Raw genomic sequence first — 20,633 nt, 5'->3', positions numbered from 1 at the left:
AAGTGCTATAAATCATAATCGCTCCACACAAATTGACAATTGAAATAAACCATTTCACAGAATAGCTAGCTCGTTTTTCACAAGTCTTGTGTTCCTTTAAATATCACTGAATATTATAAGGCAAATTTATGACATCAACAAGGCAAAACCATTTTGACAGCTTGACAGGAGGCAAAGTAAGGACGGCGAGTGCAAAGGCCAGTCATGTTTGTGAATCTTGGCAATGTGACAGCTGATAGTCCCAGCTGTCGGAATGTTTACCTACAAGCAGAAGTTCAAATCTTTCGTGGTCACCCGGTCTCGAATGCCACGTTGATTAAAAATGGTTCTCCATACCGCCTACTGCTTGCTGTTGGCGATTCTTTCCTTCGCCGGAATCTCACTCGGGCATCTGATGTTCCGATGTCCGAGTTGCACGGCCGAGCTTTTGGACGCGTGTCCCCAGGTGACCTCCTTGTGCGCAGAATTAGTGCGCGAGCCAGGCTGCGGCTGCTGCCCGGTGTGCGCCCGACTGGAAGGGGAGCTGTGTGGGGTCTACACACCCAGGTGCTCCAGTGGCCTCAGGTGCTACCCGAGCGTTGAGACCGACGCGCCGTTGCAGCAGCTACTTCAAGGATTGGGACAATGTGGACAACAAACAGATACAGATGTTCCAGAAAATCAGGACCTCCAGGATACAAATGGTGAATATTTACAAGGTATACAAACAGTAAAAAGTAGAGATGGTAAATCCGGTGACATCGTTTGGCGTTTTTAACGGGTAGTTCCACTCAATCGACAGGTAAACGAGCTACGTATCGTGAGATCCTGATCTGAACCTACATTTTGATTGTGGTCTTTATAACCGCATCGGACGAAAAGCTGGAGGTGGTCAAGGGGAGTTGAGAGCAGACCAGAAAGTGGAGGGAGAGTTCAGAAGACGTAACGCCCAATTCACAATGACTGCGGAACGGACGTGGTGCATTTTCCGTACAGTGGCCGTACGGACGCCACAAGAATAGAACACATTCAAGTCTGCATGTCAATTCACACCATTTGTTAACAACTCTTATTTGTGGTGTGTCAATTTACGACTTTTTGGAGGGCCTTGTGCCAGAACACTACCACACAGTAAATTCTGTCGTGTAAATTTGACTCTCGATTAAATTTGACTCTATTTAGATAGGGACCAAATAGACTCAGTTTTAGAGTAAACTAAGTTTTACACTAGGAAGAGAGTAAAATGGGAAAAAAATAAAATAAAATTCACTCAAGCAAGGGTTGAGATTCGAACTCACGACCTTCAGCTTTGGAAGACTGCCACACTGCCACCTGAGCTATGCCCCTCCTACCGTTTGCTGTTCTCCAAGAGACCAAAGACATCGGTTTTGGATTCTTGGAAAATTTCCAAGCAATCATGGAATCAGCTGAGGCTGACATGAGCGACATACTAGCAAAAAGCAGGATCTGCGTGGCTCAGGGAGTAGATTGGCTGTTCCTACATTGAGGTCCCCCGCCCCCACCAAAAAAAAAACAATTCTTTATTTTGCGAGTGTAAATATTTGGTCCCACTCTGAATAGAGTCAAATTTACTCTACATAATTTACTTTGTACTGTTTTTGTAAGAGCGTGCATCCTGGTTGTACGTGAGGGGTCCCAAGCATGACCCACTAAAACTGCGGCAGTCGGAATTGGGTCCATAGTGTCTGTCATTACAGGAGCCTGGTGGACCCATGCATGAAATGGAACAGGAATTTGGCCATTTTGTTTTGAATTCGACCAAAATGGTGGCTTTCTTTGACAAACTGCTCCTTGGAAATTCATCCAAATGAACACCAATCGGAAGCAATTACCGGGCTACCGCATCATTCTTGGCCTTTCTTTTGTCGGAATGCTTTCTATCTATACATCTTCAATTAAACAGCGTGGAATGAAGTTTGACATTTCATCATCCCAAGTTTTGAATTGGATGTGTCGAGCCTGCATCTCCACCTAACTATAAAGTTGATGTCCAATTGGGCCAGGCATCTGGTTCTCATAGAACCTGGGCTAAATCTTGAGTACATTTATTGGCTTGTGAGAGAATGAGAGCTTTGCGTCCTTAAATGCCCCTAATATTACACGTCGTCAAGGCCAGCTGTGACAAGTTACAATGTAGGGAAAATACATGAGAATGCGTGTGGTGAAAGATACTTGTTGGCATGGGTCGCAGGGGTTTGATCGATATGCTATCATTTTATGTTGTTGTTATGTTTTATTATCTGGTTTCAAAAGCAGCCAAGACACGGTTTTAACAATCCACATTTTCTACTTGATTACTTACAGACCTTGCACAAATCGTCCTATACCATATTTTTAGATGAGCGTCTTATTAATGGCGACCCAAATGTTGTACAGTCACAATCATACGGAACTGAAGTGTGGCATTGGGAAGTACAAATACTTCCTTTGCTGTACTAGATATTTCAGGTACATGTACTCACATTTAAAAAAAAAATATTTTTTTTACTTTTAATCCCTACATGGGGAAATGGATAACTGTATTTTCTACTGCTGACTTTGGGTTAGGATTAGCGTAACCCTAAACCTAAAAATTGGCTAGCTTCAGGCGTTAAAAAAACATTTTTCTAATCTGACAAAACACAGACAAGTGAGGTGTACTTGCACCAGCTAATTAAGCTAATTTAGCATGTTTTGCTACTATGTTTGCAAAGCTATAGGCGCACGTTTTGCTAGCATAAAAGTCAAGTGGATGCTACCTAGCTCTTCAGCAACAGAGTGTGACGTATCATTTGTCTTCTCACTCAATACAATCACTGTCTAAGTCAAAATGCAGACAAGTGAAGTGTACTTGCTCCAGAGCTAGCTTAAGCTAATTTAGCATTTTTTGTGCTACTCTATTTGCAAAGCTGTAGGAGCACATTTTGATAGCATAAAAGTCAAGTGGATGCTCGCTAGCTCTTTAGCAACAGAGTGTGACGTTTCATTTGTCTTCTCACTCATTACAATCACAAAGTCAAAAAACACAAACAAGTGAAGTGTACTTGCTCTAGAGCTATCTTAAGCTAATTTAGCATGTTTTGCTACTCTGTTTGCAAAGCTATAGGAACACGTTTTACTAGCATAAAAGTCAAGTGAATTCTAGCTAGGTATTCAGCAACAGAGTGTGATGTATCATTTGTCTTCTCACTCAATACAATCATTGTCTAAGAAAAAACAAAGACAAGTGAGGTGTACTTGCTCCAGAGCTATCTTAAGCTAATTTAGCATTGTTTGCTACTCTGCTATAGGAACACGTTTTGCTAGTATAAAAGTCAAATGAATGCAAGCTAGCGCTTCAGCAATAGTGTGACGTATCATTTGTCTTCTCACTCAATACAATAACTGTCTAGTTAATATTACAGAAAAAATTGTAGTATAGCCATGTTCAGAAGAAACTCAAGTGCCACCGTTAATGAGTGTAAAAGTAACAAAAAGAATGCAATGTTGCGGCGGCACCAATACAGGCCGAAATGACGTTTGTTCAGTGGATTTACTCAACCGCTTCATGTTTGTTTGTCTTATCCCACATCTCCACGTCCAATCACATGCACATGTCAATCGGAGAGGGAAAAAATACAATACCAAAGTCGGGACCTCGGCTAACCTCACAGCTGGCATCGTCCGTGCCAATTACTGTAACTGCGGTGATTTGCGCTTGCCAGCGTTGAAAACAATCCTGTCCGACTTGCGTGGAAAATAAAAAATAAAAAATCTACGAAAATGCGAGCTGAAGATCAGTTGGGAGAACTGTGGTTTGTCCTCTGTTCACTTTATTTGATTTGGCTGGCTCAGTGAGTAACTGCTGATATAATGTACAATTTGAGGTTGCTGTCTTGTTGTAAATGCCTCCACGCTATTCACCTCAAAACTCGACTGCACTGTAAGCCTCGGATTCGCAGGTTTGTGTAGTTTATGTCGTGGTTTTCATTTTTTTTTTTTTTTTCAAAAGCAGAATTGCGTGAGTAAACACCATTCTTCAGAATGGGGTGCTTTGAGTTCACAATCCGAGGGACGGTTTTTGCGCACTGGGCTGCCAGTGTAATCACTGCGGTATCGTTCACCTCGACCCGTTTACTCCCAGCTATCAAGCCATCAAACCATTCCATGTTTTTTTTTTTGCCGCAAACTTTTTCCCTATTCTTAAGCGTGATTTATTAGGGTCCTCGCATGAGGTGAAGGCCAGCTTGGAATCGCTCTTTTGGACGGCCTTAATGTGCTAGAAAACTCAACAATATTTGCATGCGCGGTGAAATGCCCGCCTGACACAATTTTCGCCGATTAACACCAAATTCGGACCATATCATAACAGTTTGCAAGGATTTTTTATTTTTTTTTTTAATATTATTTTTTTCCAATTATGTTTTCCAATGTCTATGAGAGCAGGATGCACAAAAAAATCCATGCCAGAATTTTGGACTCGTTCGAACCACCGAATTGGTAAATGTAAAACATTTTAAATACAAATTTTCCCATAATGCCACAGGGTATTTATTGATTTACACACGTGCAATTGTGGCATTTCATTTTTATTTTTGTTTCAGGCAATAACAAAGCACACAATCTGTGTCAGGTCACACAAAGAGAGAAAAAAAAGAGAGAGAATAAGAAAATAGAAAGATAAAGTCCAATTTTGCCTGAAAAGGAGTGGGAATAAGAAAAAACTTATTTAATCCCACCCCCATGTCCCATTCAAAATGTCGTGCGACTCTGCCACGAACTTTAAGACTCAAAATTAAACAAGTACCCAGAGAGCAATGAATATTAACTCATCTGCTCCTCAAAATGTATAAAAACGTTCTATTTTAAATATTGCCAAAATAGTATTTATACGTTGTACGTTTCGTTTTGTTTTTAATGCTAGAACAATGGTTCTCAACCGCAGACCTCAAGTACCTCTTCCAGCCTGTTTTCCATGTCTCCCACAGCCAACACAGGTATATGAATCCTGATATCGATCCTCAGGTGTGTTGGCAGTTGAAGACATAGAAAACAGGCTGGATCGGGGTACTCGAGTACCGGGGTTGAGAATCAGTGTGCTACAGCATACAGAAGGCTTTGATGCAGCCTCTGACCTGAGGAGGACACTTAAAGCAATGGTAGTTATTACACAAACGGCCATCAGGTGGCAGCAGAGCAAAGGAGATCAACCAGGGCTATGTTGGAAAAAAGCTCAATTACTCACAATTCTAAATAGATTTGTGAAAATTGATGAAACTTAGCTATATTCTAATGCTAATTGCTGCAAAACGGAAACAGATAGAAATATACTTTTTTTCCTGATGAAAGAAGAGACTTTAATCTTTATTTTGATAGGTTCCATGTTTTTATAGCATTAGAACACAATATTCTGTGGGCCTTGCAAAATTAGTCAAAATCCAATTTAGTTAACAAAATAAAATAAAAACGAAAATGCTTTTTAAAAAAACAAAAACTAACAAACTACATTTTATCTTTACAAACCCAGCAAATATATCCTTCGTTTTGGTCTTGTGTAATGAATTTATTGCATGAGCCTTTGTGGATGATTTTAAATGTGATTTTTATTTTTATTTTGATATTAACCGGAATAAGGACGGAAGTTTGATGGTGTGTCACACAGCAGCCAATAGAAAAGCATCTTCAGATAACGTCGCTCCCATGGTGTTTTTTTTAAACATTGTGCACAGGTAATACGTATAAAAAAAAATAAAAATAAAAAATAAAAAATAACACTAAAACTAACTAAAACCAAGCATTTATTAAATAACTAAAACTAATAAAAACTAACAGAACCACCCTGAAAACGAATTCAAACTAACTCAATTTTAAAAACAAAACTCAAAACAAAATCAAAACGAGCTAAAATGAAAAATTCCAAAACGATAATAGCCCTGCTCTCAGCTGACAGTTTTAATACGTATATTTTTACCGTGTATCTGTGCGTGTGCTCCCTTAGGATTATAACAATGACAACATTCCTACTTCAATACTTGTGATTACCAGTCGGTAGTTTATTGAGTTGTTGTTTTTTTTTGCACGTATAGTACAGCGGTGGGAACGTATATTTTTCTTTAACGACAATCACGCCATCGTTCCGTGTTTATTGTACCTTTTGTGCCGTCACGCTGTGTAAGAAGCATGAGACAACCTTTGCCCCTTCAGGTCATCATCCCCTGCTCAGACTTGCTTTATTCACCGGCGTCTGTGTACTACAAATGAATGTATGGTTATGTGCATTCAATAGGCAATGCTCAGTCCGGATGAGTACACGTTTGTGCTTGCAGTTCCGGGAATACAAGGGCAAAGCCCTCCTCTTTTCTCATTCAAACGGTAATTAAAAACAAAAAGCAAATTTGTCCACAACATAAAGCCCGAGGGATTTCTTGTACTCAAATGTTGGCTTTTAATCACACAAATGATTACGCTCACTGCATGTTCAGTTTCATGCTGTTTTTTTTTTTTTCTTTCTTTTGCAAAGGGACGTTTTTTGTTTGTTTGTTCTTTGTAACCCAGATATTAAAGGGATACTTGACTCATTGAGCATTTCCAGCAATAAAAAGTGAATATTTTGTAGGGATACACCGATTATCGGCTGGGCCGATTATCGGTGCCGATATTTGGCATTTTGACGAATATCGGCATCGGCCATTTTGAGAAATCATACGGCCGATAATAGATCCATTTTAAAAAAAAGTGTTCAGGGGGGAAAAAAATCGGGGAACTAATTATTGAAATTTTCATAGATGCTTCTGACTCTTTGCACCTTCTGTTTTTGTTTGAAATTAAATCTCAGTAATATTTGTAATACTTCAGATAGCTTGAAATTAAAACAAATATATATATTTACTGTACTATCGTGATTAGGGTCATGCAAGGGTTATGCTTACTGTCATGACTAGGGTCATGCAAGGGTTATGCTTACTCTCATGATTAGGGTCATGTAAGGGTTATGTTAACTAGGGTTGTGCAAGGGTCATGCTTACTGTCATGACTAGGGTCATGCAAGGGTTAGGGTCATGTAAGGGTTATGTGTACTGTCATGACTAGGGTCATGCAAGGGTTATGTTTACTGTCATCACTCGGGTCATGCAAGGGTTATGTTTGCTGTCATGACTAGGGTCATGCAAGGGTAATGCTAACTATCATGACTAGGGTTATGCTTACTGTCATGACTAGGGTCATGTAAGTGTTATGTTTACTGTTATGACTAGGGTCATGCAAGGGTTATGCTTGGGCCATGCAAGGTTTATGTTTGGGTCATGACTGTGAGGTCAAGTGTCTGTTTTGAACTGATGTAAACAGCATCTAGTTTCAAATGGTAAGATGCTATGTGATGTCAGAAGCTATGTGATGTCAAGAATCTTTCATCTCTTTAGCTGGTCAACAGCCAATCAGATAATTCCATGGCAGTCCTGTTTCCCACATGTGTAGCCACAACCAGTCAGGTCGATTCGCGCTCTATATAAGCCTGACTGAGAAGTGTGTGTTTTTGTCGGATTATTACCTCTGTTCCTCTGTGCAACGCCACGGCCCAAGTTAGCTTAGCGTCTCGTGATTCTTGATACATTCCCGTTGTTTCTCGTCTAGTCAAGTTTGTACTACACCTCTTGATGTTATGCGAGTAAACTGTTAAAACTCTTATTTGTGTCTGCGCTTTTGGGATCCAACTCCAGAACATAACATACTATAAGTCTAACAAATACATTGAAATATTGTATAAACTTTGCATAATGTTTCAATGTATGTGACGCACCATGAAGCTGAATTTTATTGATATGAGCCACAACCACAACAGATGGACCAAAGTGGCATGTCTCTAATTATTGCTGGATTTCTTTATTTGTTATCTGGTTTATCTGTTTGACGTCAAATTGGTCGATAATTGCCGATAATTATCGGCCACCGATATTATGGTGCATCCCTATTTTCGACACTTGTATTTTTTCATTTGTGTTTTCGTCATTGACGAAATTGTCAATTTTGTTATAGTTATCGCCTCAGTGAATTCTTCTATTATATTCTCTTCTATTCTTTTGCTTCTATTTTAGTTTTCTTTTAATTTTTGTCTGGGGAAAAAAAATTCTGACGAAAATTATGATGTTTCATGTATCTTTTTTTAGGCCTGTCCTAATTTCCTGAACGCCCGAGACAAATTGGAACTTGACACCTCCTTGGCAAAAACTAATTACATCTAATTAAGAGCAGAATGAGCTTCTTTGGCGCAGAGAGCGACTTCCACTTCCTCCATCCACACCATGCAAGCAGCCACTTGCTCCCAAAGTAGACACGAGCGCGCTTCACGTTAACGTATTTTGCTTGTCATCGCTTCAGCGGTTTGCTTGTCCCTCTCAGGCATGTTCAATTTACAACCGAAGAGGATTGCCTCTGTTTCTGCAGGCCTAATTACAGACACGCACACACCAACCCAGAGACACACGCACATGCCACATAGCCGGCGGCAGATAGCTGAGCATTGCTTTGTCAGCATCTTAACGACTTCATCGTTAGTCTGATTGCAGCTGATTTGCAACGTTTGCTCTCGGGTTTTGGCGTTGAATTTATGTTCAAGCGAATAAACGGCAATCAGTCGTGATTAGTGTTCATTTCGTTAACAAAAACTAAACAAAAATAATTTTGTCAACACACATTTTTCACCCGACTAAAACTAGACTAGACTAGACTAGACTAAAACTGTCATGAATAAATGCATAAATGCATTTTCGTCGACTAATAAAAACTGGACTAAAATCTATGGACATTGTAGTCCATAAAAAAACAAGATGGAAATTATATAATTTTTGTAAAAAAAAATAAAAAAATCTTGAATTGTTGAACATAATCTGCTGACAAAAGTGAGTTTTCTTGGACTAAAAAATAAAGACTAAAATGCTAGATTTATACTCGACTAAAAATGGATGAAATAAAAACGGGTTCAGCTTAACTAACTATGGTAAAAACTAACAAGCATGATTGAACCTGGACTAAAACTGAGACGAAATTTAAAAATGGCGGAAAAAATTAACACTAGTAGTGAGGTAGACCAACGTGGCGCCACACCCGCGACAGAAGATCACGTCGTCCATGTCATACAGCGTGATTGATCGATTGGACGGAAATTGGCATGCTGATTCCAGAATTGCAGTAATTTTTTCCCTACCATGTCAATTTTTTTTACAACCAAAAAAATCCACTGAACAGCTGTAGTAAGACTGTAGTAAAAAGAGCTAATTTTTTTTCTTTTCTCCTTTTTTTTTAACTTCAACTTGTATTTTATACTTGTGATGTGTTTGTTTTTATGTTCAATAAACCCGACCAACCGATTACCATATTCCCTCGCTATAACGCGGTTCACTTTTCGCTGCATCGCAGATTTTTTTAGTGCACTTTTCCATTCATTTTTTTTTTACATTAATGTACCCATTTTATAAAATTTATGAAGGTTTGAACATTGTGAATAGGGGTGTGAATTGCCTAGTACCTGACGATTCAATTCAGTACCAATTAATCCCGATAGGAATTTATAAGTCGCTTGTTGCGATTTTTTTTTACTCAAATTTAGAAAATGCTAATCAGTCAACTTGTACATAATATTTGTATGAAAATGTATTATTTATCTGAAACTTCAGTCTTCTAACTATGAGTCGCAGTATTTAACAAACAGGTTGCAAATCAAATATTAAGACTTAATGTTCCATTAATACAGTGCTTCCCCACGCGACTATAAATGGTATCATTTGTCTATGAAATTGTCATAAGCACACCTCTGCATAACACTGTATCCGTATTAACATATAAGAGAATAAAAAAAGAAATAAATATAGAGCAACTTACAAGAAAGAATAGCTTTATTAACTGTAACGGAAAAGATTTAAAGTGCATCTGAAATTCAAAAATAAAATTAAATCCATTAATTAAACTATAAACATTTTTTGACTGACCATGTCAAACCATATGATACGGAAAAATAAAATTACATAAAATCAATAAATAATAATGCATTCAAACTGATCACCAACATTAACTCAGGAGCACAATATTAAAAAAAAAACAACAAAAAACTTTAACCCCGAAACGAGAATATAAAATAATTTGTGCGGATTTTTTATTTTTTATTTTTTTTAATGCTGTGTGCAAAGTGCGCATGCTCAGTGCAAACCGAGCGAATGCTCCCTGCGCACACTCTGCCAATAATGAGAACACCACTGCCCCCTAATGTAGTGGAGGTGCAATTGCACTTTATTCTAGGACAGTAAAAAAAATCTAAATAAAAAAATAAAAAAGCATGTTCTCCGAGGTCAAACGCGCCCCCCTTGATGGAGCCTCCCGCCCCCCTGGGGGGGCCCGCCCCACTATTTGAAAAGCTCTGCATTAATATAACTTTCTTCCTTGCTTAGAGTGTGAACCCAAACCCTAAGTAAGACTTTTTGTTGATTATTTCCATCAGAAATTGATGTTTAAACTTTGATCCAGCCGCATATTGAATCGATACAAGAATTGTGCGCTGTAATATCGCGATATATTGCCGAATCAATTTTTCTTAACACCCCTATTATGTACATTGCCTAAGATTCAAAATAAAAAATTTTGGCGCCAATATTTTCCATTTTACTGAAATTTAATATTGGTTTCAAATATTGGTTATCGATCTCCTTTACTACTACTAATTGTTATTTATCAGCCCTGAAAAAACAAACAAACAAAAAAAAACATCGGTCTATTTTTCCACTTACATTGATGGAAAAAAAAGAAAAGAAAAAAAAGTCTAAAAAAATTAAAATAAGGGTCAAAGAAAATCATGGAATAAACCCCAAAGCTTAGGAAACATAGCGCTTTAAATAATCGTTATGCGTGACTCTCACAGCAACGTTTTTACCTTTGCAGAGTCTGTTTGTGCCTCGTCGCACTAAATAATGAAAGAGTGGTGCTAATAAAAAGATATTGTTGTGGAGACGTTACACGTTGCCAAGTTGTTGCCATTATTAATAAATGCCGACCTTGCATTCTTTCTCTTGAAATGACACGTCTGCTCCAGTGTGATGTTTTTCCTCGAACTCATAATGAGGAGGAGGATGAAGATGATGATGCTGGTGGAGGTGGAACCCCGAGGCAGCGGCTTCATCCGACCTGAGAAGATCTTCGTCTGGTTTTTGTGTTGAGAAATCCGCGGCGTGTTTTGACGTGTAAAATCCAACTGATTTGCCATGACCGAGACATGTTTCAAACCGGTATTGCGATTTCAAGACGAAACTACTCAGAAGAGTCAACCCCACCCACTTCCTTGTAAACATTAGATAATTATCTATGGACCAATTTTGTGTACGTTCATCACACATTTCTTCGAATCGCAAGCCCAATTCGGTTGCATTTTGAAACCTTTTACGCAAAGGAAATGATGGGAATATAGAAAAACATTGAAGGACAAAAACGGTTGGAAGTTCTTGTTTTCCAGTAAATAAATTTTTTGTTTGAAAAAAACAAAAAAAAAAACACTCCCAACCTATTTAAAAGAAGACAAGATGAACGCTACAACGCTGACAAAAATGGATACTGGTACAAAAAATTGTGAAGTGTGCAATCACAGACAAAACAAAACCGTATGACCTGTATCAGTAAAATGTGTGTATGTATTTAAAAAAATAGACCTACCGAAATCCTGTTCCCATTCAGCTTAACTTAAATGTTAACATTTCCGACGAGACATGAAAGATTTCGAGTGAATATACAAACATCACTTTCTGTAGGCGTAAAAAGCAGGATTAAGAAAAAGATTTTGCCTTAAATGATATTCATAAGAAAAAAAAACTACTTCCTGTTGTCACATTCTTCTTCTTTCAAAATTTGCACCGCATCAAACAAAATAGTGTGTCACCATCTAGTGGCCAAGAGTGGAATTACACCCAGAATGAATGGGTGACAGAAACAAACTGCACTCAAAAAAAATTAGTAAGTAATTATTATTATTTTTTGGGGAAAAAAACAAAACAAAAACAAAACGTCCACTTGTTTTTTTTTCTGTTTTTTTTTTTTTAATGACAGAAAAAAATATTCAGTAAAACAGAAAAAAATATTCAGAGAAACATAAAAAAAAAAACAGGAGTTTTTTTTTTCCAAGGGAATGCAATACGCTTCCCATTTGTTCATTCTATTACTTTTAATAAAATAAAAATGTAAGTAAAAGAAAAAAAAATACATCCTATATTAGTTAACTAATTTTCACTTTGTGTTCTATATCAAACTGAGAAATGCCGAAGCACTTTTTTTTTTTTTTTAAATCCACACGTTGGCAACGTTTGACCCACTGTACAGTTTGTGCTTCCAGGCAGCAAATATTTTGTCGAGGTTGCCTTGCCTCACCCATACGACTCTACGTGCTAAAAAGTGCGTGAGAGGGCAAGAAATGCAATGCGAAGGGGATGTCAGATTTATGTGATACATGCAAATCAAATCACAGCCTGTAAAATGCCCTCAAGCTAAGGTAGGGAAGGACTAATTGGTTTTGTAACGTTTGTTTTATTAGCGTGTTGGACTCCCTATTAACTCATTCACTCCCAGCCGTTTTCACTGAAGCAACCCCCTTCGCTCCCGGCGGTTTTACTGGATTTTCACTGATTTTGCAAGGCCCACAGAATATGGTGTTCTATTGCTATAAAAACATGGAACCTACCAAATGAAAGATTGGAGTACATTTGTATCTGTTTCCGTTTTGCAGCAATTAGCATTAGAATATAGCTAAGTTTCATCATTAATACATTCCTGGTGAAAACACTGCCAAAAAAAAGCTGGTTGCAACAACGTCCTGGTTGATCTCTTATACTCTGCTGCCACCTGCTGGCCGTTTTTTTTTTTTTTTTTTAAACTACCATTGCTTTAAGCCACCTCTCCATGCAAGAATCTGCATCAAAGCCTTCTGTATGAAAAAAAACAAATGACATGAAAAACGTGTAAACACGTTTTTGGGAGTGAAGGACAAAGTATTAAAAACGTGTTTACATGTTTTTGGGATTGAACGAGTTAAAAATCCGTTTGTCGATTGTAAACGTGTTCATGCTACATTTTGTATATATAATTTCGCTTTGTTTGTTTTTGTTGCGCAGACATGCTTGGAAGTGAAGATCCGATGGTAAAGACGCCTCCTTTAGATGTTTGGTTTTGGCAGCAGGAATCTGCGAGGAAACAACATCACCACCAGCAACAAACCAAGATGAAGACGAACTCTGCCTTTAATAAGGTCAACGTTAAAGCACTTCATCAGCAGCAGACAAAAGTTGATCTAATTGTAATCAAACGGAAAGGCCACTCTGGTGGGGTGCATGACCAAAACCGCAACCATTTTGACCAGTGTCTTGATGGAAAAACCCAGAATTGGGTGGACAAATCTATCAAAACAGGACTTCACAAGCAGTGATAATTTCGTAGACGAAAAATTTTCATCATAATTTTCGTCACGTAATTTTTTTTTCCCACGAAAACTAAAATCGAGGATAACGATAAGTAAAATTGCCTGACAATTTTCGTCAATGACTAAATTGAAAACAACACGGTGACGAAAATTCACACAATCCAACCAGACGGGATGACTTTATTTAATGGAATTTAATTAATTTATTTAATTGTATTTATTTAATTGTGCAGCTGTAAGGTTAATCTCAAGCAATTATGTACTTTTTTTATTTAGGTGGAAACTAAGTTATACTATTGTCAGTTCGACATTTCTTTGAAACAATTAATAAAGACACCGTTGTATGAAATGTATCTTGCGTGTTAAACTAGTTACAAATAGTTGCGCTATTCCTTTCTGTATAAGAGTTGAAATGTATGCTGAAGGAAATTATCGACTAAACTTTCAATTTGGTCGACAAAAATTGGTCTTTTTTTTCGTTGACTAAAATTGGATTAAAACTAAAATACAATCAGATGACTAAATTATGACTAAAACTTTCATTAATTTTAGTCAAAAGAATATAACTAAAACTAAATGGAACTTTCTTGCCAAAATTAACACTGTCCAGCCATAACAGTTCCCATCTCTACTAATTACCATTGCTGAGAGTATAAACAGACAAGGGTAAGGGCAATATTGTGATATTAATGCCACAATATCGTCGTCGCCATGTTCATGATATATAAAAGCGACACATTTGTTAACTCATTCACTCCCAGCCATTTTCACAGATGCAATCCCGTTCGCTCCCGGCTGTTTTACTGGATTTTGACTGATTTTGCAAGGCCGACAGAATATTGTGTTCTATTGCTATAAAAGCATGGAATCTATCAAAAGAAAGATTAAAGTCTCTTCTTTCATTAGGAACAAAAAGTATGTTTCTATCTGTTTCCGTTTTGCGGCAATTAGCATTAGAAGAGAGCTAAGTTTCATCAGTTTTCACAAATCTATTTAAAATTGTAAGTAATTGAGCTTTTTTCCTAGATGGTGCTCTGCTGCCACCTGCTGGCCGTTTGTAATAACTACCATTTCTGCAACCGTTCTTTGCAGTTGAGAGGCTGCATCAAAGCCTTATGTATGCTCTAGTATAAAAAACAAAAAACAAAAACGTATAAATACGTCTTTGGGACACTTAGAACATTAAAAAAAACGTATTTACACGTTATTGGGAGCAAATGAGTTAAAAAAAAAAAGTCAGGTCGATTTCCATTTGCGCAGTTCTAGCACCCTCTGGTGGCTAGTTTTTTTGTGCAATTTAATTGTCATTAAGTTATGCTACCGTAATTAAAAAAAAAAAAAAAAAGTCTTTAGGGGGACAATTTCACATTTTGGACAAACTCAAGTAGAGAAATTGCCCAAATGAGTCGTAAGTCGGTACCCCAAACGATTTTAGTGATGCTAAATTCTGAAGCTTTTTCACTAACGGAGATTCTTTTCTGCTAAAAAAGGAGATTGAGGCAGCTTGGCTGGATGTGGTGGAGTGATAGCCAGCTTCCGTGGCCAGTGCGACCGGTTCAGAGAATTGTTGAGCAAGATATTGACAGTTGTATAACCACATACTGTCAAGTAGAATAGGCCCAACATCTGGAATTGGGTCGCTCTGCTATATATTTACAACCCTTGAAACCCAGTCCGACAACAGCGCCGCACGACTGCACTGTAAACGTGCGGTCATTTTTTATTTTTTTGCCTGACAAAATGTGTCGGCGTGTTGCGGCAAAACTCGAGTGGGCCAGGAAATGCCGTGCAGACAGTTGTAAGCCCAAGTGTGGGAGTTAGCCTGGTTAGTGGGGGAAAACCGCATCCCGTCTAGGCATCACACTGTCTGTACTATTTTTTATTATTACAGTAATTTTTTTTTTTTTTTACAATGTGATTTGCCAGTCGGATGGAAGTGAGTGTAACGACTTGCGGTGAGTTGAAACAAATATTAGTGAGCCTAATCCATCATGGGAAAGAGGGGAATTCATTTGAGCTATGGGGGGAAAAAACAGTTTGTACTATGAAAACGAACAATAACTTCATTAAATTATTACCATTATCGATCCGATATCGATACTGGCTTGGTATCAATAATGTCAATATTTGGATCGATCCTCCAACCAGTTGTAATTCATTTGAGCTATGGGGGGAAAAACAGTTTGTACTATGAAAACGAACAATAACTTCATTAAATTATTACCATTATCGATCCGATGTCGATACTGGCTTGGTATCGATAATGTCAATATTTGGATCGATCCTCCCACCAGTTGTAAATATGACCAGGACTTTAAGCGTATTACACGAAATGTTCAATACAAGTAAGGTAACTTATCTCGAACATTTCGATACAAATAAGTTAAAGGGTTACTTGACCCATTAAACAATTTTCAGCAGTGAAAAGTTCATATTTTTTCCACAATGAATTTGATAACTTCATCATTTTTTATACAATTAATACCTCTAAAAACTATTTTTTCCTCTTGCTGTCGACTGATGATGACATCACCCATGCTGAGGAAGTCGGAAACGACCAATCATGGCTCACCTGTTTTCTGTGGTTGGTCAACAAACTGAGCCATGATTGGCCGTTACCTACTTCCTCAGCACCGGTGATGTCATCATCAGTCGACAGCAAGTAGAAAAATTATGATTATGAAAAATAATGAAGTTACCACATTAATTATTAGTGTTGTAACGATCTCCAAATATCACGATACGATATTATCACGATATGAAGCTCACAATACGATAATTATCACGATATTGTGGGGAGGTTGGCAATATTTAAAAAAGGTGACAATATTGTCAAAAAAAGAGCTCATACTAAAAAGGTGATGTCATCATCAGTCAACAGCAAGTCGAAAAATTACTTTTTAAAGGTATTAACCGTACATGAAAAATAATGAAGTTACCACATTAATTATAGACAAAATATTAACTGTTTACTGCTGAAAACGGCTCAATGAGTCAAAATATCCTTTTAACTTACTTTTATCGAAATGTTCGATACGACTAACTTTTTTTTTTTTTTTTTTAAATAAATGTGCTTTTAATATTGTGTCATGACGCCGACGATATGAAAAACGTCTCGAGGCCGAACGAAACAGCCCGTTTTGGGCAAAATCCCAAACAATTTGATTCCAGTTTGATGAGCTATAAAGTGAACACGAAAGCGTAATAAGATGAGCGAGTCATCTGCTCCTGTGCGCCTCCGTCTCATCCCGAGCCAAGTGATCACAAGACTCCATCTCTTTGAAGCCACTCACTACATCCAGACACAAAGCTGTACGTTTCAAAGTATGCGTCTATATGTGCACGCGTCGCTCGTGTATATAGGAGCAGCGTACAGTATGTATGTCTGCTCACTTTCTGACGAATACGCAGGTGTCAAAAAGTCTCCACCCAAAACTTGCACCTTTGATATTAGCGGCTGGAGCGCATATGCTGCTGATATATATATATATATATATATATATATATATATATATATATATATATATATATATATATATATATATATATATATATATAAACGCATTTAATTTTGTCGAAAGAAGATCACATCGCCCTAATAACTCAACAAGTCGACGATGTTTGATGTCAATTTGTCAATTTCCCCGTCCAGAACGCTTGCCATCGGGAGTTGGACGTGTTCCTTCAGGAGATCGCCAAAGTCACCTCAGAGGACAACAGAGGCGCTTTACAGATCCTTTATGAGCTCAAACTTCCAAACTGCGATCAGCTTGGATTTTATAACCAGAAACAGGTGAGTTGTGGTCAGACTCTCGGTGTCACCATTTTACACACGTATAACGTGACCTTTGTGTACCCCCTCATTCGTCGAAAATGTCACTGATGCATGTGGTTGGGGATCCAAAAAGCAGGGAAGCAAGACAGGATTGCACTCAAAAACAGCGATTTAATCTCAAAGGCACAAAAAGGCAAGCTAAAAAAAACTCGTAAAAACAAGATTCAAAGTTACGAATACACACGGGGCTAAGACTCAACACAAATTATTTGATTTGATTTGATTTGATTTGATTTGATTTGGTGGACAGGACAACTGACAAAACCCAATAAGCCCCCCCAAAAAACAGGGTATATTCCTGTCTAACTCACCCTTGATGCCTCAGTGTATTTTGACACTCTTATAGCCGACATATAGAAATGAGGCTACTCTAGATTTTATTTCTTGTTAGAAATACCAAAAACAACGTTCTTACTCCAAACACACCTGTTCCGGACTGTCTCACCACTTAATGTTTCCTGCCAGTTTTTCCTTTCTACTGTATTGGTTTAATACCTTTTTATTGCCTTTTATGTGTGAAGGCCACAGCCTTAACTTATTATTAATTTTATTGCGCCCGTTTTACGGCATCTATCTACTTCCACATAATTCATCCGATTCTTGTCATTCCAATTTTAACATATTCCAAATATTCACGCCATTTTTGCTTCCATTTTTCTTATTCCAAATATTCACGCTTTACCCACAATTTCCGATTTTTGTACCCAATTTTCCCCCATTGACAATGAATGGGAGTTTCAACATTTCACATTTACATCATTTCAAAGTGATATTCAAAACATGTAACTCATTCCTTTCCCTTCAGAGATGATTATTAGTCCATTTCCTCCCTGTTTCTTCAAACCTTATACCATTTACTAACTGATTCTTCATCACTTAATCCATTCACATTATTCATCGGATTCTTGACATTCCAATTTTAACATATTCCATTCATTACAATGTTCCTAGAATTCACACCTGATTTCCTGAATTCCGGATTTTGTACCCTACTATTCACAATTCAGTCCCAATGGCAGATTCTGTATTTCACATTTACATAATAATAATAAAAAAAAGTGACATTCAAAACATTTAACCGATTTCACTTTAGGGATGATTATTAGTCCATTCCCGACTAAATTCTTCAAAATGTACTCAATTCCCTACCTGATTCTTCAAACCTTACCCTATTTTGTGTTTTCTGCTGTAATTTATTCACCGATTCAAACCATTCCAACATTCAACTTTTCAGCTCTTTCCAAGTGATTCTGTATCATTCCATGCCAATCAATATCATTCCACCATTTTCATTCAGCCACACAGCCTTCACACGCAATTTCTCCAGAAATTGCATTTTTCCTAGTTGTGGGAATGCTGAAATATACAAATAAACATATGTTATTGAGATTCTTTATTCTTACTAATTATTATAGCATTTTTTTGCCGTCAAATAACTCCCACATAATACTTCCGATTTACACCGTTCAAATTTCCACTTGCTTCAAAAATTCAGGCATTCATGGAAATATATCGTCTGATTCCACAGCATTTATAGTACTCACACAATTTAACGTTAGATATGAACTTTTCCCCATTCATTTTCAATGGGACTGACATTTAACTTTTTCTAAGTCCCACTTTCCACGCCCACTTCCATAAATTAAACTGATCATCATTACTAGCTCTCTGATACTGCATTCAGCATTCCTACGCAATTTCTTCAGAAATTGTCACTCACTCCCCCCCCCCCATTTGTACGCATTAGCCATTGCGGTAGCACCCACACAATGAATGGGTTGGTCTATGTGTGTGAAAAAGCCTCACAACAGTTTTGGGTCCGCTACTGTACTCTATAGGCTTTTTCCTTTCTTCCCACTGGCAGGGAAACAAGTCGCTAGGAAAAACAACGCTGTCCAAACAACGAGACACACACTTTAGTTGTGTATCGGAAGATGTCAGCATGCAACGTGAAGTGCAAGGTTACAAGGCATTACAACTGTTTGGCGAACTGCATGGGAAGGCTTTTGTTCAGCCGGGGAACAAACTGTGCTTCCGGCGGGGGCCTTGAATTTGAATTTTCGTCTGGTCCGCACAAATGTGACAGAGAAGGACAAACGGGGGGTCACCTATGGAGTGTCTCCTCGCGAGCGGAAAAGAAGATCTTGAACAGATGCCAGCGTTCGCTTAAAAGCGGAGCTCTCAACCACTCGGCCAATTTTCATCACTGGTCACAAACAACGGCATTGTTTTCTGCCGTTCCCAGGGATGAACACTGTACATCCCTCAACACTCGGGTCCCTTTTTTGGACTTGTCCCTCCTTGTCGCGGGGCAATTACTGTAACTGTCATTTTTTTTGTTCTTTCTCATCCAAGGAAGAAAATGGAAAGTCTTTTCTCCACCACCATTCATTCTTTTGGTTCGACCCCTTTCCCGACCACCCCTGGGCGCGCGGCGTAAACTGTGTCCACTTTAATCACGACCTGCTTTCTGAGTAGACGTCAGGTCAGCTGGGGACGCACGGGTGGGGCGGGGAAGGGGAGGGGGTGTTCCTGGACGGTTATTTGTGGTAAATAGTGAGTCACGTGCATGTGTGGCTTGTAAGCGGGAGGCCTGACCTACAGATGGCTTGTTATTGGACGAGGCGGGTTCCACCCAATCCAATTGGCTGCCCACCCGCCACACACATCCTTACACACCCACTCCTCAAGCCACCCTGTGCTTACGCTTAATTAACACACCCCCAATATCCAACTGTGTGGCTTTACCCCTCCCTCTTTTTTTTCCCCCCTCCTCACTCATCCGACGTGTCTGAAATGTTTTTCTTTTCTCCTTCCAGTGTAACATCTCCACGAACGGCCAGCGGGGTGAGTGTTGGTGCGTTAACCCATTCACCGGGGTGGAAATTCCAGCGACGCCTAAAGTCAGGGGGGATCCCAACTGTAAGCAGCTTCAGGAAGAGTTCCAAGCGACACCCACAGCAACAGCCTTCCGCTAATAAAGTGCATATTAAAGGAACACAAGACTTGTGAAAAACTAGACAGCTATTCTGTGAAATGGTGAATCTCAACCCTTCCCTGGAAAAATTGCCAATTTATGTTGAGCGATTATGATTTTAAAGCACTTTTGATGAATATTTTTGCGTTAAGTATCGTATCTTTTGGACAGTCACGTGACCATCGTGACGTATCGCATGCGTAAAATACACATTGAATGACAACAAGGCGACTCACGGGGAATTATCACGTCCCACAGCGGACATCAAAGGTGGAATTACGCCTTACAGCAAAGAAACACTTCTTCAAAAGCAGCCACGGAGGACTCGCCAAAGATTTGTTTCCAACCGAAAGTCGGATATAAGTGGCAGATCCAGCCGCCGGCAAGTCGAAGTGGACGGTAAACATCCGGGGTGACTTGTA

General features: G+C 38.5%; 1 protein-coding gene across 1 annotated transcript; it reads left to right on the top strand.

The window, feature by feature from the left end:
• The first annotated feature begins 300 nt into the window (after nt 1-300).
• Nucleotides 301-20,450, top strand: LOC144030405 (insulin-like growth factor-binding protein 2-A). The gene is made up of 4 exons (XM_077536677.1): nt 301-683; nt 13,095-13,228; nt 17,052-17,192; nt 20,054-20,450. The coding sequence occupies exons 1-4, from the start codon at nt 323-325 to the stop codon at nt 20,210-20,212; spliced, it is 795 nt and encodes a 264-aa protein (XP_077392803.1). The 5' UTR covers nt 301-322; the 3' UTR covers nt 20,213-20,450.
• The last annotated feature ends 183 nt before the right edge of the window (nt 20,451-20,633 follow it).

The sequence above is a fragment of the Festucalex cinctus genome, chromosome 11 (assembly GCF_051991245.1).
Source record: "Festucalex cinctus isolate MCC-2025b chromosome 11, RoL_Fcin_1.0, whole genome shotgun sequence".
Lineage (NCBI taxonomy): Eukaryota > Metazoa > Chordata > Actinopteri > Syngnathiformes > Syngnathidae > Festucalex > Festucalex cinctus.
The sequence above is the reverse complement of the archived record's forward strand: the minus strand, read 5'-3'. Positions and strand labels throughout refer to the sequence as shown.